Source organism: Cyclopterus lumpus, chromosome 17 (genome assembly GCF_009769545.1).
Source record: "Cyclopterus lumpus isolate fCycLum1 chromosome 17, fCycLum1.pri, whole genome shotgun sequence".
NCBI lineage: Eukaryota > Metazoa > Chordata > Actinopteri > Perciformes > Cyclopteridae > Cyclopterus > Cyclopterus lumpus.
Window position 1 is genome coordinate 15,254,684 of NC_046982.1, and position 21,256 is coordinate 15,275,939.

Here is a 21,256-nt window from a genome sequence, read left to right on the forward strand (position 1 = left end):
TCTACTTAAATTGTGTCATTGCGTACTCTGAATATAGGCACATATTTAATCCCGTTGAGTTCAGGAATTTCTATTTTTTGATTGGAAGAACTAATCTGTAGAGGAGAAGCAGCTCTCACAGAAAGTGCTGCATCAATGAGATCAGTGCACAAGTCATACTTTTCTTTCTTACAATTGCAATTGTCCTGGAGGTTGTATTTAGTACAAACATATTTTAATAATGGCTTCTGCTGTACGGTAGTTTGTGTATACAATAGTCTATTAATCATCTCAAGTTCATTTAATAGTAGCGATCTGCAACACACACATACACAGATGCAAACAGGCACATTTGCTGCCATTAAACTCATTGAAATTGCATTAGTAGTTACTGTAATTTAGCTAAGCACTCCCGTGGGTGTCTTTATGTGCAATCTCTCAAGCCCGATGGAAAACATTTAATTATCCTGCTGTGTAAGAAGTGAAATACACCTTCAGTACTCTGTGTTCCTTCATTGTTTCTAAGTTAGGCGCCTCAGGGGTGTAAGTCAGCTGAGTACACAAGAATAATGAAGCACAATGGAAGTTAAACTCAAACTGCGTCTGTTCCTGAATCTCGGCTAAATATTTGGTTTCTCTGTGTCCCCAGAATTGTTATTTAAGCAAAGATGAATACGTTGGCGATGAAAAATCAAAATCAAACAGACAATTGAATGTGTTATTTTATTGAATGTGTTATTTTAATCAAGGAGGAGATTAGTGCCAGCCAAACCTGAGCAGCATACATTTTAATTTGTTATACACAACTTGCATAGTTATATTGGATTAAATAATAAAATACAATGTAAGTAAACTGAGTAATTTATATCTGAATGTGTTAACTTAGCTTTTAACTTTAAAATACTTCAACGAAAAAAAAAGAACAGATTAACCTGTTGATATTGTTGCGTTTGACCTTGTTTTCTGCAGCAGTTTACAGAAGAAGATCAACTTGCATTATGATAACTTTAAATTGGAGTTAAACATGCATTTAGTTAGTGATAATTATTGATTGCAGCAATCAAGAACACATTAAATACTAGAAAAACACAAATCTCATATTGTTCATTTTTCTGTATTCTGCAGTTCATATTGTTGGGCTGTCATTACTTCAAGTTGAGGAAGTTAACTTTCTCGATACATAAGATCTATATCAGTGAATATTTTGGTGCAGGGAAATGCATTTTACCTCCAATGACCCTTTTAGCCAACAGATTTATTCTGTCATACAATACATCTAATCAGAGGCATCCTATAGGCCTGAGTAATATTGTTAGAGAAACTACATTTTCAATTTGACATTTTGTTCTCATCCTTCCAGCAGGCTCAGTGATGCCATTTTTTAACCTTACTCTCCATCTGTCTTAGTTCCTGTCCAAAGGGACTCAGGCCAGGGATGATATTGCCACCGAGGCCTATGAGGAGGAGCTGGACATGGGAAGGTCTGGCTCTTACCTCAACAACAGCATTACCTCGGCCTGGAGTGAGCACAGCTTGGACCCTGAGGATATACGGGTAAAGTAGTATTTAGAATCATGTGTTTTAACCTGGAAGTTGGTCATTAAAATATGAATCAAACAGTAGCAATGTAATTATTCAAAAGAGACCAACATTTACAGTCTCACTCCTGTTTTCAGGATGAGTTGAAGAAGCTGTATGCCCAGCTGGAAGTCTACAAACATAAGAAGATGCTAGCCAACAACCCTCACCTCCAAAAGAAACGCAACTCTAAAAAAGGTCTGGGTCGCTCCCTGATGAAACGGATAACAGAGATCCCAGAGAGCATGCACATACACCGCCAGTGCAGTCGTGAGGACGGCAGCGAACACGGCAGCAACCGCAGCACCTTGAGGAGAAACCCGTTTGAACCGAGTCATCACGGTGAGATCATGCATCCACCTGTTCAGTCAAAATTGAATGGCAATCCATCTAATAGTTGTTACAATATATCACTCTGGACCAAAGTGTCAGAATGACTTTCCTTGGCAAGACACGCCCTGCATAGGATTGGTCAGGCATCCATGCTTGCGTGAGTTACCGGTAACCCAATTTGTTGAGGTCCTATGCCCTGACCAATGGTCTTCCCTGGCCCTAACCACTCCTGGTCAATGTCCAACATTGAAAGTTCGCGGTGTGGCTGCGAACAAATTATAGTTATATCAGTAAACGTATTCCACTTTGATGCTATTTTATTGTTTTTATCTTTTCTCAGGAAAACCTCGGGATGACTCCCTGAAGAACAAAGTCATAGGCTTGAAGAAATCACTCAGCTATGACCATGTTTGTGACCAGGATGAAGAAACTGCAAGCCAAACCGGCTCGACTGCAGGAGACAATATGACTCCTGTTGGAGGTGGTGGGGAAGGAACTCTTCTGGGTTCTCTGATTGGACGGAAACACACCAAGAAGCAGCTGGAACCATCGGCTACCCCACCGAGACTGGAACCAGCTGAGTCCACTGAGTCTGTTCCACTGTTCTGGAAATCAGCCAGCGCTCACAACTTGACGCACGAGAAGAAACCTGTCCACCTGCGGACCTCCATCATGCAGAAGTCTCTGAGTGTGATTGCGAGTGCCAAGGAGAAGATGCCGGGGTTGACCAACAAGACACAAAGCGTGGAGGACGCCAGCAAGAAGGGTCTGAAGGGACAGGAGGAGAGGATGCTGTCTGAGGTGGATGAGACCCCGGAGCATTACCCCAAGATGATCATTAGTCAGTCAGTGGAGTACTCCAAGACACCCATGAAGATGGGAATCATGAAACAACAGGTACTGTTATCATTTATATTTCAAATCCAAATTGATTGGTCCATTACCGAGTTGTGTAGCTCCAGTGATGAAATGTTTACTTATGTTATCAATTAGTCCATCCATGAAAATTGGGTAATGAGAGATTGATTTGGGAGAGGTGTCTTTAATTTGTTTCTCTGGCCAACAAAGACATGTGCATAATGAGAAAACAATCTGTCACACACAACATTAAAATATTATTATTTTGTTAGTTCATGTGGCATTGCCCTTTTTGTTAGTTAACAGATTCCTATTTACACAAAGCAGCATTATTAGCATTCATTGGGTTAAGTCCAATTCTCACATTCCTTTTTGCTCAGCTTTGGTCTTTACAAATGTCTGGGGAAAATATATGGCATTTTAGCTGGCAAAAGCTCCAATATGTTCACCAGCTAGTAGCTGACTTTGTCTGCCATATAATGCTGTGAAGGTGTCAGTTCACCAGAATTTCTTTACTGAAAACTGCTGCTTGTGGCTGCTGGAATAAACACTGATGAGAGAGACTGAACTTAAGAGTTGGGTGGTATATATCTTTGAGTTTGTCACTTCGAGTGACCTATTTCACATGCACATCGTCATTTGATCCATTGTCAATATGAAAAAATTGATTATAGCCACTTTAAGTTACAGAACTTCCGCATTTACCACAAACGCTTTAACACCCAAACATCTCTTCTGGTACACCTTAAAGGCCGGTTCCGGAGATTGAAGTGGTCCATGCAGCAGCTGTATGCAACATTAAATTGGTGAAACATCCCAAAAAAATTAATGTTAATACAACAAAGACATATCCATGACAACAGAGCAAATGTATTATCTGACAAAGACCTTGAAATTCAATTGAAAGCCATATAAAAAGTTGTCTCTGTAGCTTGCCATTGGCCAGGCAAAACAAGCAATTTGAAGACATTAGCTAAAGCATGGACATTTTAGCTCTCTAATAATGTGATTAACAGAGCATACTTACTGGGTGGATATTTTATTGTTTGACTTTAACAGGTAAGTGGCAGCCAGCCATCCATTTGCTCCGAGACGGGGAGGAACCTCTACGACGTGTCCGAGGTTTGTCCCTGGGAGCTGGAGGAAGCTCAGACTCCCCCTGAACCAAAGACCCAGAAACATGTTTCCATTGCTCCTGGAGAAACCACCACAGACCGGAGAGGCAGCACCAGCTCTGGAATCAGCAAAAGTAGCCGCTCCCAGCAGAGGCAGAAAGCAGGACAGTCCCCTTCCAACAGACGCCACTCCAAAGATAAAGGTGGAGAAAGGGAGGAAAGCAGGGAAACACGGAAACCTCGACCACCCAGGTCACCTCTCCCTCTAAAGCCAGACGTCTGTCCCTGGGACTTCGATGAGCAACCCATGCTGGGAGGAGATTCAGATTCCCTTTCCCCGGACAGGATCAGGCATAAGAAAAGTGTCACGCCCACCGATGGGAAACCTAAGGTTCTCCACTCAGACCACTCCAAGTCCACAGGGAGCCTTTTGCAGCCTCCCTCCCTGATGGTAGATATCTGCCCGTGGGATTACACCAGCCCACCTTCACCTAAGCAGGAGAAGTCTTGCAGCAGCCCAACCCCACACAAAAAGAAACGAAAAGGCTCCTGCTCGTCCAACCACAAGGCCGAGAAGGAGAAAGTGAGGGAGAAAAGCAGAGAAAGACGGAGCTCTTCCAGCAAGCCGGTATCGGAGAGGAGACGCGTTAGCCAGTCGTCAGAGTGCAGCGGGCCAGTTTCTGAGCGGCGGAGGAGCTCGACCAGAGACCCAGAAGTGATGGAGGTCAGAAGGGCGGAGGTTTTGTCCCGGGAGACCGAGCTCTCACACACCAGCTTTCCCCAGACTAAAAAATGCACAGAGAAGAAGAAAGAGAGCTCTTTGGGTACTAGTTACAAACCTGCAGTCATCAGCGGGGCAAAGGTGGCTGATGTTTGCCCCTGGGACTGTCAGGAGCAAGACTCTGGGGAGAGGGCATGATGACTGTTGGGATGATTGTATTCTTTTTAATTCACAGACTGACAGCACAGAGGACAGAGCCACCGAACGACACAGATGTTACATTGCATTTGACCTAAGTGAAAAAAAAGATTTTGCGAGCAGAAGAACATTTATTCCGCTGTCCATTGATGCAATCCAACCATAACTATTTGCTAAATAGCGAACATCTCGTTGTTACATTGCAGTGAATGCAACTTTTAAGTCACTTTAGAGGAGTTTTTTTATTACACTTTTGCCTGCACATTCATCAAACTTACATAGTGTGTATGTTTTATCATGTTGAGTACATTTGAATTTGTGTCATATCCGTATTTCTCACCAGCAGGTCAGACAATCATTTGTCACAAACGTAGTAAATGCTTGGCCTAATGAGCTCATTATTTCCCGTTACGCTGATGATATTCTACGTTACGCAATAAGCCAGTGGAGATTGGTGCATCAGATGTTGATGACGAAAACTAGCAGGCGGCAAAGAAAAACAAGACATGGGATATGAGCTCTGAGAAGCAGGACCAAAGCCCCACACACAGCGATGATGCCTTAGCTTTAGGCCAACTATTTAATTCATAGCATGAAAATGATCTGTTTGATTAGTGAAACATGGGAATAACAAAGGATCGTAGTACAGCTTGATTTTAAAATGAGACAAACTGTATGTTTCAGTAAAATACACAGTAGGTATTTTTCTAGAAAAGCCATTGCATGTGGCAAACTATCAAGTGTCCAATAACCAAATGTTCATTGGTTAACTTGTACTCAACTGGGACAGGGCCATTGTTGATGTTGTTGCTTCTGGTATGTGTCTCCAAACAAGGCTTTTGAAATGATGTTCATTGCTATCAATAATGTACATACATACTTCAAATGGCTTGCAGTTACAGTTGTGCAGTACTAAAATATCCATGAGGCTCTCCCTTCTGTTGATATTTATTTACAGTTTACTCGCTATTCACACCCTGGATGTTCCTTCTCAAAAGAGGCTGTAGTATTTCTCCATGTCTAAAATAATGCGATGAAGTCATTCAGGGACCAACACCAAGACTGACTAGGGAAGAAGATGTGAATAATGCATTTTTTCCCCTGTCACTTAGTTGCCCATTTTACATCTGCTTGAAGTCACCTTCCTTCAAAGCGTTCCACGTATCCAATCTCTAAAAACACAACTACGCATGGCCAAAGCTTTTTTTTTTTCTCCACTTAATCGCAAACAGAAGATGAGTAATTTAGCATTTCAACGCCATCTCCAACAACAACAGGCCACATTTCTGTCCTGTAATAAGCCACCCACAAAATTGCACCCTACAGAAATACAATCACACACGGTAGTCGGTTCAGCTTCATTACAGTTATGTGTGCATGACATTGAAAACACCAGAGTAATGATACACTCAAATTCACCAGAAAGCATAAAAAAACATTGCATATATTATGAAATACTTAAAGAAGAATGATGAGCACATAGGGTTTACAGATATAGATGTCAGACATTGTCATGTATTAATCAAGAACTTTCTGTTCATGATAACCTCATCAAGCATCCATAAAATAATCGGCTCGATGAACATAAATGAACATGAATAATCACAACTCTCTAACTTTCACAAGGTTTTTTTATCGGATGGTTTTAGGCTGTATGAAATGGAATGCTGCCACTTGCCCACTAAATGTATTGTATGCTTGTTATACTGTAAATTGTTGCTCCAAAAAGTTACAAAATGTTGTAGCGTCCACATGGGAGTATTTATATTGTACATTCATATTGTGTTGCATGTACAGTCAGTTCTCAATTACAGATTAAATATTTCTATAAAGCAATTTGCTTTTCATATCTTTGGTCTTTTCAATATTGTTTGTTGTTTCTAATAACAATAATATCTTGATCTTAAAGTCTTAACGTCATCAGGTTGATGACGTAAGCTGTTTGTAGTACATGCAGTACATTGATCAACCATCCATAGATCACCATAGAGTATACAAAACAATGTTATCATCCTATGTTTTAAATACTTATTTCCCATATGTCCTCGCTGTAGATACTGAAATGCACAAGAGGAATGTATATTTCCACAAAACCAAAACAATTCAAATCACAACCAAGTTTTCAAAATATAAAAAGGTTGAACAACTGTTCTTCAATACAAAGCAACACATGCTCTATTCTTTCAACCTTAAAGTACCTGCTTTTGTGTGCCACGTCTCAAATGTAGCACATTAAATATAGTTCTCTGTTAATTGTGCAACACTGCCACCATGAGGACAACGGGACTCTTTATGTCTAGATTAGTCAGATGTAGAAGGGAACTTTACTCATGAAAGTGAAGTACTTGTATACTTGTGCAGCATAATTTAATCCTTTGTACATTTTGCTGATCATAATTTGAATTGAGAAACAATTTTGAATGCAGGATGTTCACTTGGTCTATTGGACTATTGCGACTTTTACTGAAGTAAAAGATCTGAATACGTCTGCTACCTCTCAAATTAGAAGCATGATAATTACCTAATAACAGGTGATCATGCAGCCATAAGACTGGGAGTCAACCATTGTGTGACCGTATTGGATATAATCATAATTTTGTTTCAATTTGAGAATCAATGAGGGCTATATTTCAGTGATTGAGTGCAATACATTTTACTTTAAAAAAGACACATCACCACACTTTAAAAACACTCAATTACAAGTCATGCTTTCACAACACAATTATTATTGATGATTATTTTGATGTTTCAATAATTATAGTGTAAGCAGCATTATATTGTTCAGATTGAGCTAATCGTAAAACCATAACTTTATTAGGCACACACCTGCAGCTTCGAACCTCAAGCTGCTGATTTATCTCCTTTCTTCTGACTTTTGTTTGAACTATAATATACTTTTTATAAATAGCAGACCAGGTCACTTAAGCAATCCGTTACTTCCGCCCCTGCAGCTTTATCTAGAAAAAAAGAGCAATGTATATGAGTAAAGATTTGAAGTAGCATTACATGTGATTACAGTCAAATCCTTGTAAAACGTTGCCCTGTAATTAATGACTAGACTTTTGCATTCTGCTTTGTTTGTTCTTGTTTTTGCTTATCATGCACTTTTAATTACATTTTTTACAATCAATGTCTATCAAGCGACTGGTGCTGGAAATGAGCTTTACACACGTGACTTCAGCAGCTGTTGAGTACAAATAAACACAACATATAAATAAATAGATCAAATATAGTATAAATAGGCTACCTAAGTACGCTACTTGAGTACTAATAACACAACATAATGTAATGAATTAGAACTAGTCCAACAACTAGTTGATGTTTACCTCACCGAGACCAGTACATTACAGGATCCCCCCCGCCCTAAACGGCAGTGACGTCATCCCTGCAGCACCGGACAGGGCTGAGTCCTTTCGGGAAAATCCGACCGGATTTGACACGCATCACTTCAACTCCAGCGCAGCTCCACACGTCAGGACACACAGCTCTCATTGTCACTTTACAACCGGACAGAGTGTTCTGGAACAACATGGGAAACGTGCAGGTAGGAACACTGGATTATAGCGATGTAACTTACTAAATGAACTCTTAATCAGTGCGATGGTGGACTTCACTTTATCACTCGCTACTTTTACAGCTGTGAAAGATCGGGTTTGCGATGATGCAATAATGGCAACAAATAGAAGTCACATAGTCATAAATGAACCGGATTAAATGAGACGAAAACAAGTCCTTCCGTGTGTAAACAATCAGAACTGAGAAGCAACACTTGCGCAGTTAAGTTGAGCTCTGCGGGCAGCAGCAGCAGCAGGGAGGCATTTTTCAGAAACGCTGATCAATAAGGCCGCATTGTATGAAACGGAGGGTGGGCGAGGAGAGGAGACGAGAGGAGAGGAGAGGAGAGGAGAGGAGAGGAGAGGAGAGGAGAGGAGAGGAGATGAGACCGCACACTGCTGCTGCCCCATGACTCAGCGATCACACGCAGGCTGCACCCTTTTCCTGCGGGAGAAACCAGCCTGGATGTACAGTCACTTTATATATATATATATATATATATATATATATATATATATATATATATATATATATACATACATATAAAATAAAAATAATCCATCCATCCATCCATTTTCAATACCGCTTATCCTCATTAGGGTCGCGGGGGCGCTGGAGCCTATCCCAGCTGACATAGGGCGAAGGCAAATAAAAATAATAATATACATAAATAAATATATTTGTATATATTATGTATATATATTTATATATATTTAAATATGTGTATATATGCATATATATATGCATATATATACGTATATATGTATATATATACAAATATATTTATATTTATATACAGTATACATATATGTATATATATATATACATATATAAATAATTCTGCATTTACTATCAACAATTTAGCAGGCTCGTGTTATGTATATTATTTCATAAATAGTACATCACTCCCTCAAAGTATGTGTTGAGATCATGATCAGATTTTTAAATGAGCATGTATTTTATAAATTATTTTGATGTTTCTAATGATTCAGACATTTTTTATTCTCTAGCCCACCATCGTCCCATATGAGGACTTCGATGTCACAGCTGATATCAAGGCGATCAGAAAAGCTTGTAAAGGTTTCGGTAAGTGAACAGAGCTTTGGCTCATTCCTCTACAAGTAGTTGTGTAATTATTTCTGTTTGTTCTTGTTGAGTCATGTAGTATCTCTATTTGTGTGTAATGAACACATCCATTATCACCTAATTAGAATGCATTTACAATGGATCAACTTTTAACTACATCTTTCCTAAATCCGAAAGTAACAACAACAGACTGTCGCAGACTGACACGACAGACCATGCGGAACATTTGAAGGCAATCTGCCAATGGCACCTGTCCACTGGGAGATGATAATAACCAATGTATGGAGTTATCAATATGTTGGCAATGCTTCCTCCTATTTTGAGCAGTTCGGTTCAATTATGTAATGAGCTTTAAATAAACCTCAGTATGTCATGCACATTACTGATGCACAATAATATTCAATGAGGTTATTGGATTTTTAATAATTCATTGCATTTAGTTTTCAATATATGTTGCCCCATTTTTAACAGACACATTTTAATAAAAGGCCTGTCTTATGTCTTAAAAATGCTTAATGTGTCTAGTAATAGTGACATCTAATAGTTAAGCACTTGTATTGTATTTGAAGTACCCTGATGTGTGTGTGTGTGTGTGTGTGTGTGTGTGTGTGTGTGTGTGTGTGTGTGTGTGTGTGTGTGTGTGTGTGTGTGTGTGTGTGCTGCTGTATATCCAGGCACAGACGAAGAGGTCATTATTCAGATCTTGGCCAATCGCTCTGCAGCTCAGCGTGTGGACATCAAACAGGCCTACTTTGAGAAGTATGATGACGTAAGTACCTGCCTCCACGTCTCCTCTCTCTTTCGTAGATACACTCACACACATACATGCAGTTGATTCTATCTTTGTTCAGGAGTTAGAGGAGGTCCTGAAGAAGGAGCTGACAGGTAGTTTTGAGAAAGCCACCATAGCCATGTTGGAGCCTCCTCATATTTACTTCACCAAGGAGCTGAGGAAGGCCATGAAGGGGGCGGGCACGGACGAAGACGTACTGGTGGAGATCCTGTGCACATCCACCAATGAGGTCTGTCAATATGGGATACTATTCATTAATACTATGTTTCTATGCAGTCCCTGCCAGTTGAGTTTCAATTCAAAGAAATCATGATGATACGGGCTCCATTTCGGCTACCACTTCCTAATAAGGCGTTCTTAACGGGTTTGTAATAGGTTTAATACAATAGGTTATTATAGCTAATAACAATATATTATTTGTGTCCTGATGCTCTGCAGCAGAAGGTAAGTTATCAATATAACAACAAAGTAAGATAAGCTGTGTGGAGTTTTTTTATCGTTTAGGTTTATTTGTTTGTTCGTCAGCAGAATTAAGAACAGAACTACTGGCCCTGTTTTCATGAAACGTGAAGTAAGGGTGTTAGCTTGGGCCGAGAAAGAACCCATTCAATTGTGTGGCGGATCTGAATCACGGGGCGGACACACACATTGCTCTTCACTGTTAACAGTGTCATCTTTCTTTTTCTTCTAACAGGACATCTTGAGCTTCAAGAGCACTTATGCACAGGGTGAGCTTTCTTCCATAATGAGCCATGTCGACTATAAACAGTTAACAATATAATACTGAAAAGACTCATAACTCAACCAGCATGTGGGACAGATACATATCGCATTTATATTTATATGTTGTGGGTGTTTCAGTTTCAGGAGTGAATCATGGTGTAATGAGCCATGTTTTCTTCTCTTTCTTGCTACGAATACAGTGTGATTGTTTCCTTGTCAGGGCCAAATTTGACTAAAGGCTAAATATGTTGCAGCACTCTGCTTTTAGGACTTGAATACAGTTTTTGTACATTTGCTGATGGTGTAAAGAGTATCACTCCATTTACCTCTCACCTTACAGTGCACGAGCGTGAACTAGAGGCCGACATTGAGGATGACACCAGTGGAGACGTGAGGAACCTGCTGATGTCACTGCTGCAGGTCAAGAATCCTCTTCTTCTTTTTTTTAGCTTAATTTAACCATGAACGACTCTTCTACCATCAATACTTACAAGAGTAGTTGCATTACACAACGAAAAAAAGAGTCTCCACATGTTCAAGTACAATTAGGTAGAAGTCTTGAATCTGGAAGGAAGCCATACATAGAATAACAATACTACTTTGATAATGTTGTCCATGCTGTGTTTCGCCCACTGACACATTCATCACATCATTGGCATGCTCGGCCTCGATGCCAACTTTTTCAGCACTCCAAGTTTCTGCTTCCCCTCGCTCTGCCTTCCCCTCGACAGAAAAGATAAACACAGTGTGACTCATTTTCTACAGCCACGTCGATCCAAAGAGGCCTTCCACTATTTCCAATAGATGTGGAGCAGATGACTGTTATACCATTAAATGCCTGAGATTATTTTGTAATCCATCTTTTTGACCTCTCCTCCACTGCCCTCACTCTATATGTGCATAACCTCCCTTATTCATCCACTTAAACCTTTCCTTCCCTTCATATCTTTGTATCCCCCCCTCTTCTCGTGTCCCTTTGCATCTGCAGGCGAGCAGAGACGAAGGCTATGAAGTGGATGAGAGTTTAGCCGAACAGGATGCCACATCTTTGTTTGAGGTATGTTCCGAGGGTGCTGCATGATTCCTTCAAATTAGAGTTTCCCTTTTATAATACCAGTATTTGCATGGGTAATGTGATCCTAGATTTAGATGTTTGAGCATATGAGCCCAGGATGACTGGCAAATCTCACAAGTACAGATCTTATTAAATCAAAGCTTGTTTTTGTGGTTATGCTGTAGTGTGGTTTGTATTACAGAACAGGATTGTGAGATCTTTGTGGAAATTCACAACTAAGGTGTGATGCTTCGTCTCAAATTTCACGTTAACACTGTGTGTTAACAAACAAATGTGTGCAGAGACAGTGATGCGAGAATGTCAGGCGGCTCCTCACATCTCACATGTTACATTGAGGTGTTATGGTGTTTCTCAGACAACTCCTCCTATAAGAATGACCCAGAGTTAGTTATTTAAGGGATGGCAACGTTACTCCACCACTTTGGTCCAGACTGAAATAACTCGATGGATTGACATGCATTTTTTTCATGCTCCCCAGAAGATGAATCTCTCTGACTTTGGTGATTTGCAGATTTTTTTATCTGCCACTATTACGTCAACATGCTGATGTATCCCCTATTTTGGTCTATGACCAACTGGAGTGTGATAGCAATGAGTCCTAAAACCCAGAAATGAGTCGCCATGTTTGTACTTCCGGTAAAAAGGTGGTTTCTAACAAGGGTCTAAATGAGACTTCAGAACATCACGCATTATGTACTCATGCAACCGTTGTGCACTTTCATCGTTTTTCTTCTGCCAATTGCATCCATAATAAAAAAATCATTAAAAAAAAGAAGGAATTATCCTTCATACACACAAAGTTTGCCGCATTATTTCTTCCTTTTTGACTGTCAGGCAGGAGAAGGCAGATGTGGCACAGATGAGTCCACCTTCACCTTCATCCTGACACACAGAAACTACATGCAGCTTCAGGCCACCTTTAAGATCTACGAGTCGGTAAGGAAGGTTTTAATAAGCTTCTCATTATTGTTAATATTCTAAGTTTTGATGTTAACTTATTATCCTACAGCTTTCAGGAACAGACATTTTGGACACTATTGACTCTGAAGCAACAGGAACTCTCAAGGACTGCTACATAACTCTGGGTACGTTAGACTGTAATTCTTCAACAGCCATGAAATATCAAATCAAATATCAGTTATTGTAATAACGGCTGCTGCCTTTGTGTCTGTTTTAAAGTCAGGTGTGCTAAGAACCCGCAGCTGTATTTTGCCCGACGCCTTAATGCCGCCATGAAGGGACTGGGCACTGATGAAGACACACTCATTCGGATGATTGTAGGCCGCTCTGAGGCTAGTCAAATGTCTTATAACCTATTTCCAGATTACAAAAAAACAAAACGTTGGTCATAAATGTGCTCTAAAAGTATTTTAGGCTCCATGTTAAAAAGGTTTTTTTCTTGTGACAGCAGTGTTGTCTTGTTGGCCCACAGATCGACCTGGAGACCGTGAAGGACATGTACCTGGAGAAATACGATGTCACCCTGAAAGACGCTCTGGATTCAGAGTGCGGTGGCGACTTCAAACGCCTCCTCATTGAGATCCTGCACTAAAGCTTCTCACCTTCCTCCTACAGGCCTTATTTAACCAATGTGAAACAGTTTTTTCTCTCTCATCCTTCCTCCTCTTCTATGTACTCCGTCTTACTCATTCCCTTTGTGGACGTCTTTCTGACAGTCAGTTCTCATTGCAGCATGGACCAAAAACCAACTCATTATTATATTATACTGTGTTTTACTAATGAAACATTGACATTCATAGTCTTTGAACACACTGTTTTTCCAACATACAATGAATGTTATTCCTTTTAACAGTACTATGGCATCATTGTTGAACGTATGTGGAACTTGTGCAGCTGATCGTGTTCATGTATTCATCCAAATGAATAGTGTTAGTCCAGTTCTTTATTCATAATCAAAAGCTTGAAAGTCTTTTTATGTTATAGCTGTAGTTTACCATTTCAAGCGTATCCCAAATAGGAAAATATTAAGAGGCTGCTGCTGCTCAACATAAATGATGTGTTATATTTGACACCTTACTCGTTTCTTTCATCGTCATCATCATCCAATAATTAACTTAACTACCATTTGCCTCAAAGATGCCTTTCACAAGATAATAGTAATGCAATTTACTTTTTGCTGCAACATTCAACACTTAAGTGCCGAATTATCACCTTTGATCTCTGATATCTGTTTACACTAGAGAAATAATCATACATGAACATACTACTACCCTGATATCAAAAGCTTACACTCTTTTTAAGTATGAGGTATTTGGGGTTTTGTAACCACGTCCCTAAATGTCATGTGGGATTTTTAACTGTTTGTAGTCTTATTTTTAGTCACAGCTAACATGCTGCCTCTCACTTTACACACGTGACAGTTGCCTTTTTCTGGTGCTTATATGATGTACTCTATTCAGATTTATTACAGTTATAGTCCTACATAATATTTGTGTAAAACTTGAAGATAATTGTGCATTTAACATTATTAGATGATGATAATAACATAAAAAGAGATGTGTTTGCTCTATAACCCCTGTAGTACAACTGCTGATAATGGACACAGTCTGCATCTGTGTATGGAATTATAGTATAACTACTTTTATTTAAACCCAATATTACAGTAATGTATATGACTGATATATATATATATATATATATATATATAGTTGTATTGCCATATAACAAAGGAAAACAGTCAATTCTGAAAGAAGTAATTGTTAACCTGTTGTAATGGATGGCATAAATAAATGTGGCATACATATACAGTAATAATAAATTTGAACTCCACCCAAAAGATATGGTTCTCTTTATAGCCTGCAGGGGGCAGTATTTCACCATAAGGTTGTTTCAGGAAGAAATGACAGTTGATGAAATTATAGGGAAATCAATTGTTTTATTGTTGAGTATAATTGCACAATCTATTGTATGCTACTGTTTAATTTTAACATTTTTCTATTATTCTAACAAATCTTTTGCTCTCATGTTAAAGATGAAGACATATTGTGTTGCCTACCGTTTCATAATATTTAGTTGCAGTGACCTATAACCCAAGACATATAAAAGGTTTTTTGTGAGTTTTTTCTTTTTACAGCCTCTAGGGAAAAACATTTTGACTCACGACAGAGCACAGAACCAGTGGGACGCCATGGAAGTTTTAAAACAAGTGAGAACTGCTTCCAGATGCAGATTTCTCACTTTCTTTGCCATTGCTTTCTACTTCTCGTTCTCCCACTCCTCCCTCGGTATCTTTCTTTCCCTTCATATTCCTTGATGTAATGGTTGTTTCAGTATGAAGGGCAAACACATTCTTGCTTCTTGTATATCCACAGTCTGTGCACCATGTGCAGCCCGTCGCCCCACCGGCCACCTCATGCTGCACTGCCTATTTCTCTCAAAATATTGTATTTCTTGGAGTAAACTCTTTTACAACATTGTCCTGATTTTAAGTGTATCCCATTCTGTGTTATAATGTAATGTTATGGCATAACATTTGATTTCTTTTGGCTTCGGAGACCAGGAAAATTGGCAGAGAATCCTAAAAAAAATCAAAAAGCCATGGGATAATGTTTCTTGGTAGGACCTAATCATTAACATATGTTCTTCCATCATGCATGCATACAAAAGACCCTATGCCCTGCCTAAAGATACACCCATACGCTTGTCTTTCCCTCCATCTGTGCTCCATTATCCAGAGTGCTAATGTGTAAGGGCAACTAGCCCTGCCAGACAGAGCTCTGCTCTCTATCCTGTGGGGCTCTGACCTTTTTCCTTCAACGTTTATCATCGTCAGACCACCATAACTCAACCAGCAAGTCATCCATCAGCCTGGAGGTGGCTTTCATGTGTCTCATATGCTCTCTTTCTCTGTTGTTACTCGACTCAGGTCTGCTTATTGTCTCGTGTCTAGTTTCTGACAAACGTTTTTCACAATATTCCGGCTCAGTTCATATACTGTGCTGATCATGCTTTATCCATAGTAAAATATGGTCAAGCAACCTTGAACTATAAAGAATTAGAGACGACTGGAGTGGGAAACTCTTTTGATCCCGGAGACTCCAGCACCTTCAAGACACAAACCTGCATAATAATGTTAATAATACCCTAAAAGTCACGATTTATTGAATAATCTATAGCACACACTAACCTGGGGGTCATAGCTTCAAAGGCTAAAACAATAACATCTACTGGTCTACTGGTTTTCATAGAACATATGCTAAGGGTCGTAATATGCGTTTTGATCCTGTGCCAAAGCGGAGCAGCAGTACATTAAGAATGCGAGGCTGTCGGTGGACGTGTGTATAGCCCATTAGGAGGTTAACTACCCGGCTAATATAATTTCAACTGTTTGAATTCATGATAAAGAACCTTTGCTCTTTGATGTGTAATAGGAAACACCTGGCAGCTTCTGCCTCGAGCAAACATGTTCAATTCAGTCTCCACGCTTTTACCTGCGACACAGAGGGAACATCTCGTGATGGGATTTGTACATGTACGATTATGATTATGTCTTCGAAATCGCAAACCAACACACTATTCATAAATTGTATGGCGAAATTGGACGCAGTCGCCATGACGTCACCCATTGGTTTGCGGTCTGCTGCCATTGTGAAGCCTGGAGTTTGGGTTTTTGATCGTCGCCATCTTGGTTCTTGCGATCAGAAGTGACACGAGAGGGTGAAGCTCAGTACACTCAAACGCTGAATAAGACACGAGACACGTTTAATGAACTGAAAACACACTGTGAAAGGGTTAAAGTTGTAAGAGGAAACCATGTACAACTCTGAGACCGCACCGCGCCTTTATTTACATCTGTGTCACTTGAAATGGGACCATCATTTACTAAATGAACATCATGCCTGATTTGGGATGAGACAAGTTCATGCCCCGTCATCACAACAAACCAGATTGACAATCTGTAAAATATATTACAACAAATAATATGTGTTATGATCCTTTATTAGTCCCAGAGTGGGGGAATTTGCAAATATCTCTCTCTAAAGTTTAACGTTTGCTAACACTCGCCACCGTACAGTAGACCGAAGCTAGTCGGACCAAGTTCAGCTTCAGAGGGAAAACACCAGAGTGTTTTTAAGTGAACAAGGGTGTGATTTGCTGCTAGCTTTTATCCAAGATGAAAATGTATTTCAAAAGTTTGCTTTCATGACTGCACTCTATTTCTCACCAAGCAGAGTCCTGAAACAGAGGCAGTCGCAAAATAATCCAGCAAAACTATTTTATTTGTATTCCATTTAATATAAAACATTATATATATATATATATATATATATATATATATATATATATACACACACACACACACACTTAGTTGCAGTCTAGTTTGAGTAAACAGTAACTAAATCTTACGGTGGTAATATTTAAGATAGCATGCTGTCTTCCCGGGACAGTTTAGTGTCAACAAGGCCTTAGTGAAACACATGACTCTCTTTAAGTCCGTAACATGCAGAAAGTGGTCATTAAACAAGGCATGCACTGCAGTAGATATTCACATTAGAAGAATGGCGGCTAATATGAAACACATGCTCTTAAAAAAAACACTCCTGAATGAAACCAGCACCAGTCAACCGCTTATGGTGACAGCAGAAAATGCTGTAGTCACAGTGGGAATAAGCTGGATGTCCTCTGGCGTCAACAGAGTAACTTCATTACATAAATAAAAGACAGAAGTACACCACATGAAAAGTCAAGCATGAGAAATATTTTAGAGCCATCATTTACTTTGGAAGAAATCATTAGGCCTATCAAATAGTAATACTTGCATTGATATAAATACAATATGATTGATGTATAATGCTACTTTTTAAAATAAGTCATATTTTAGCTTTTTTTTTTACACAAAATAGAAAAAAGGTCAAATAAGCCTGAGGCTACTCACACAAAGCAGCTCGAAGGAATAGTTCAGAATTGACTACTCAGGGTACCTCCGGGTTGTCCAGGTACAATTTAAGACATTTTAAATACATAGACCCCAAAAGTCTTATTGATATATTAATGTAGTGCAGTAAAAAGTACGTCACAATCGTATATCCTAGTGGAACGTAGTGGAACAGATGTATAAAGTCGGAAATAAAAATACTTCAAGTACCTACATTTCTTTTTTAGTACAGTACAGTACTTGATTAGTTTACTTGAATAAATGTAATTAGTTACTTTCCATCACACAATGCTAGCTACTTCAGCTGTACATTTGTGGTTTTAGTTTAAAGTCTGTAGTATTATTTATTGACTGTGCCATCACCAACATCACTTTATTTGCTCAAGCTGGACACATGGCAATCTCTCATTTGTCACACTCTTAAAACCCCGGGGGTACCCTGGTAACATGGTTATTCACTTCCTTTCTAAGATAAATGATAATATTGATAACTTACCTCTCTCATATTTGTTCATTAAACATGAAGCTACAGCAGGAGACCATTAGCTTAGCACAAAAGGTTGGAGAGGTGGAAGCAGCTCGCTTGGCTACAACTACGTAACAACATAATAAGTATGTTTTACATTAGCTAATAAGCATATTATTCTCTTACATTTGAACAGACTAGCTTTTTCTTCCTTGTCTCTAATCTTTATGCTAAGCCAAGCTAACAGGCTGCAGCTTTATATCTAACAGACAGCTAAGAGAGTGGTTTAAAAAATAAATCTCTTTTAACTCCAGACATGAGCGTATTTCCCAAAATGATAAACTATTCCTACAAAAATACTCAATCGTATAAATTGCTTAACACCTGGTCTACTGAACTGGAAACCACATAAAAAAAAAAAACATGGTTATGTTTTGTCTTTATTATGTTATGCTGCCACCCAGAGGATTGACACTGCGCTTCCCGTTTGGTAGCTGATCTGGTTCACTCGTCCGCGTATGCAGTCCAGTGTGAAGAACACCACTGTGCCGTTACGAACCTGGAAAGACGCCCGCAGGCTAACACTGGCCCAAAGGCTTCCCTCGGGCATCTGACCACTGGCCTGCTGGGCCAGAGTGACAGGGCGCAAACCCTCTGCCTCTCGGCCTCCTCCTGACCCCTCTGGATCACTTCGCCTGAGAAGAGTCACCTTGAGGAGGTTGCAGGAGTGAATAAGTCTGAGATCCAGAGTCACACTGGCTGTGCCACTCTCCCTGAAGACAACATCTTGTCTCTGATCTGTGGATCCCTTCCCCAGCAGCCCCATCTGGGACACCTGAGCGCTGGTCTGGCGGAAGAACAGCGGCTTGTTTCGAACTGCTCCGGAGAGAAGGCCGTTGTGAGACACGGAGGCGGACAGAGAAGAAGAGAGAGCGGCGGGGACCCAAACCAAGCTGAGGATACTGATGCCTGACTCGTCGCCAAAGAACCGCACGTTGCACTGAGCAGGAGAGAGGATCTCAAAGCCCAGTGTGTCCCCAGGGCCAACGGTTGCCGCTCCAGACAGAGATAAGGATGTGTCTCGATAGTGGACGCCTGGTTTGAAGGTACGGCACAGCTCCATACCCGTTCCATTATGGTTGAGATACGCCAACATTTGGAAGCCCTCACTCACACACGCCTGGCCCATTGAGTACACCGCCTGCTGAAACACAAAACGCACAGTACCACTTTCTGCAAAACGGATCCCACGGCCATCGTGAGTCAGCCCCACCACGTAAGGGTCAGAAGTGGAGGTGGTGCGGAAGACTGGGCGATAGTTTGTATGGTAGTGTGCGGACACAATGGCCTGTGCTGTCATGGCAACAGCCCCGGTGTCATGGGAGAGCCAGAGGAGACTGAGAGACTTAGCTGCTAAAGGGTCGTACAGCCGCAGACCGTCACTGCTTTCGTTACAGTGGATGCTGGCGCTCCGGAGAAAGAGGGATATCATGTGCCCAGGGGCGACTTCTGCTACCCCGCTGATGCTGACGCTCTGGAGCAACCTTCCCTCCCGCTGCTCGACCCTAATGCCACTGAGGTCACGACCTTCAGAGCCGTCTGTATTGTTAATACGCAGAGACAACTGGATGAAGCTCCGACAGCCGTGGCTCACAGAGAGATTCTCATCCAGCCAGACCAGACCGTGCTGCCTGAGCACCAGGCGCCCGTCCTCAGCGGACAGCAGACCTACATCGCCTCTTTGCTTGATTTGAAGCTGCACGCCAGGGAAGGCGTGAGGCAGGATGTGGCCTTTAGCGCCAGGCAGCCTCACATCTCCAGACCAGGACAAAGAAAGGGCGCTGTCACCAGCAGCAGCATGGCCAGAGCAGATGGAGTCTGTGGTAAAGGTACAAGGTGAAGCCACGGGCTCCCCATCACACTCATTACAGGCCTGACACTCGTCCATGTCCGGGATATAGAAGTAGCCGTGGCCACACATTCCTGAATTGGCTTCTCGCTCCGTCATGCCCTGGCACCTGAATCCACCTGATGATAGGGAAACAAAGAGTTAACTCTAAAACTAAGTGTGGACTTCAACAAATGCAAGAGGGGCCAAATGAGACATTAAAGTTGTAATCAAATGCAGGCAATATTGACAAAGGTTCTCAGTAATTCATGTTACCTGGAGTATTAAGACATTTCTGTTGGTCTCCACACAGATCAGATATTTCAAGGCATTCATCTCTGTCCTGTAACGATGAATAATTCAACACTTTGAATCAATTTGAAAGCACACTCGCAGTCCCCCTTCTCTGTCAATTCGTCTTTAGCTCATTGTTTTGGTTTTCTGCCCACAACTTTGTTGTTGCATCACTCTCTCCCCCCTCATAACTTAGCAGGCAGCTTTTTTTCCTGCAAAACAACCCTCCACAAATCCTGGCACCACACTGCACACACACAGTATTCTGTTTGCATGTTTCTTTAGTTTGTCTTCTCTGTCATGACTACTCAACATCATTTCTACTCTTGATAGTATTCAGTGAGACAGTGGACACATCTGCTGTAACTCACCAACATAAGCTTGGTTTTGTCTCCCACTCTTTAAGTTAAACGTTTGCCCTGTTGTACGAGTCCCATTTATGTCCACGAGTTCATAAAGATAATAGTGCTAACCTGGCATATTCTGTCAGCGTGGACTGAACACTGTGCGACCATGAAGAAGCCTGCAGGACAGATGGTACATTTCTCACAGCGAGGATGAGCGCTGCTGAAGCCACAGTACTCCTCAGGCCCGCAGCTCCCACAGGCCAGCAGGGAGCCCCCCACCTGGCGGCATCAAACATGTCGTTGAACATCAGTCAGGTCTGTACATCATATAAAGATGGCTAAGCGGAGTAG

At 40.8% G+C, this 21,256-nt stretch overlaps 2 protein-coding genes across 3 annotated transcripts in view; both read left to right on the top strand.

The window, feature by feature from the left end:
- The window catches only part of LOC117746821 (probable G-protein coupled receptor 158), a 52,549-nt gene extending 47,767 nt beyond the window's left edge, over positions 1 to 4,782 (top strand). Inside the window, exons 10-13 of the mRNA XM_034556132.1 lie at positions 1,387 to 1,533; positions 1,656 to 1,899; positions 2,231 to 2,787; positions 3,808 to 4,782. Of these exons, the coding sequence (XP_034412023.1) occupies positions 1,387 to 1,533; positions 1,656 to 1,899; positions 2,231 to 2,787; positions 3,808 to 4,782 (1,923 nt within the window). The remainder of the gene's footprint in view (positions 1 to 1,386; positions 1,534 to 1,655; positions 1,900 to 2,230; positions 2,788 to 3,807) is intronic.
- Positions 4,783 to 8,176: 3,394 nt separating this feature from the next.
- LOC117747015 (annexin A13-like) lies at positions 8,177 to 14,044 on the top strand. 2 transcript variants are annotated; one of them, XM_034556398.1, is made up of 11 exons: positions 8,177 to 8,326; positions 9,348 to 9,423; positions 10,098 to 10,192; positions 10,278 to 10,445; positions 10,911 to 10,944; positions 11,280 to 11,359; positions 11,928 to 11,996; positions 12,849 to 12,950; positions 13,024 to 13,099; positions 13,194 to 13,306; positions 13,447 to 14,044. In XM_034556398.1, exons 1-11 carry the CDS (start codon positions 8,312 to 8,314, stop codon positions 13,564 to 13,566), a joined length of 948 nt encoding a protein of 315 aa, XP_034412289.1. In that variant the 5' UTR covers positions 8,177 to 8,311; the 3' UTR covers positions 13,567 to 14,044. The 2 variants fall into 2 exon arrangements, with proteins under 2 accessions (XP_034412289.1, XP_034412288.1); XM_034556397.1 differs by having other exon boundaries at positions 8,179 to 8,326; positions 10,275 to 10,445.
- Positions 14,045 to 21,256: the final 7,212 nt, after the last annotated feature.

Bases quoted from the DNA above. Each gene is read 5' to 3' on its own strand.
- LOC117747015 (XM_034556397.1), top strand. The intron at 9,424-10,097 runs GTAAGTGAACAG...CTGTATATCCAG, and splicing joins AAAAGCTTGTAAAGGTTTCG to GCACAGACGAAGAGGTCATT. The intron at 13,307-13,446 runs GCTAGTCAAATG...GTTGGCCCACAG, and splicing joins TGATTGTAGGCCGCTCTGAG to ATCGACCTGGAGACCGTGAA.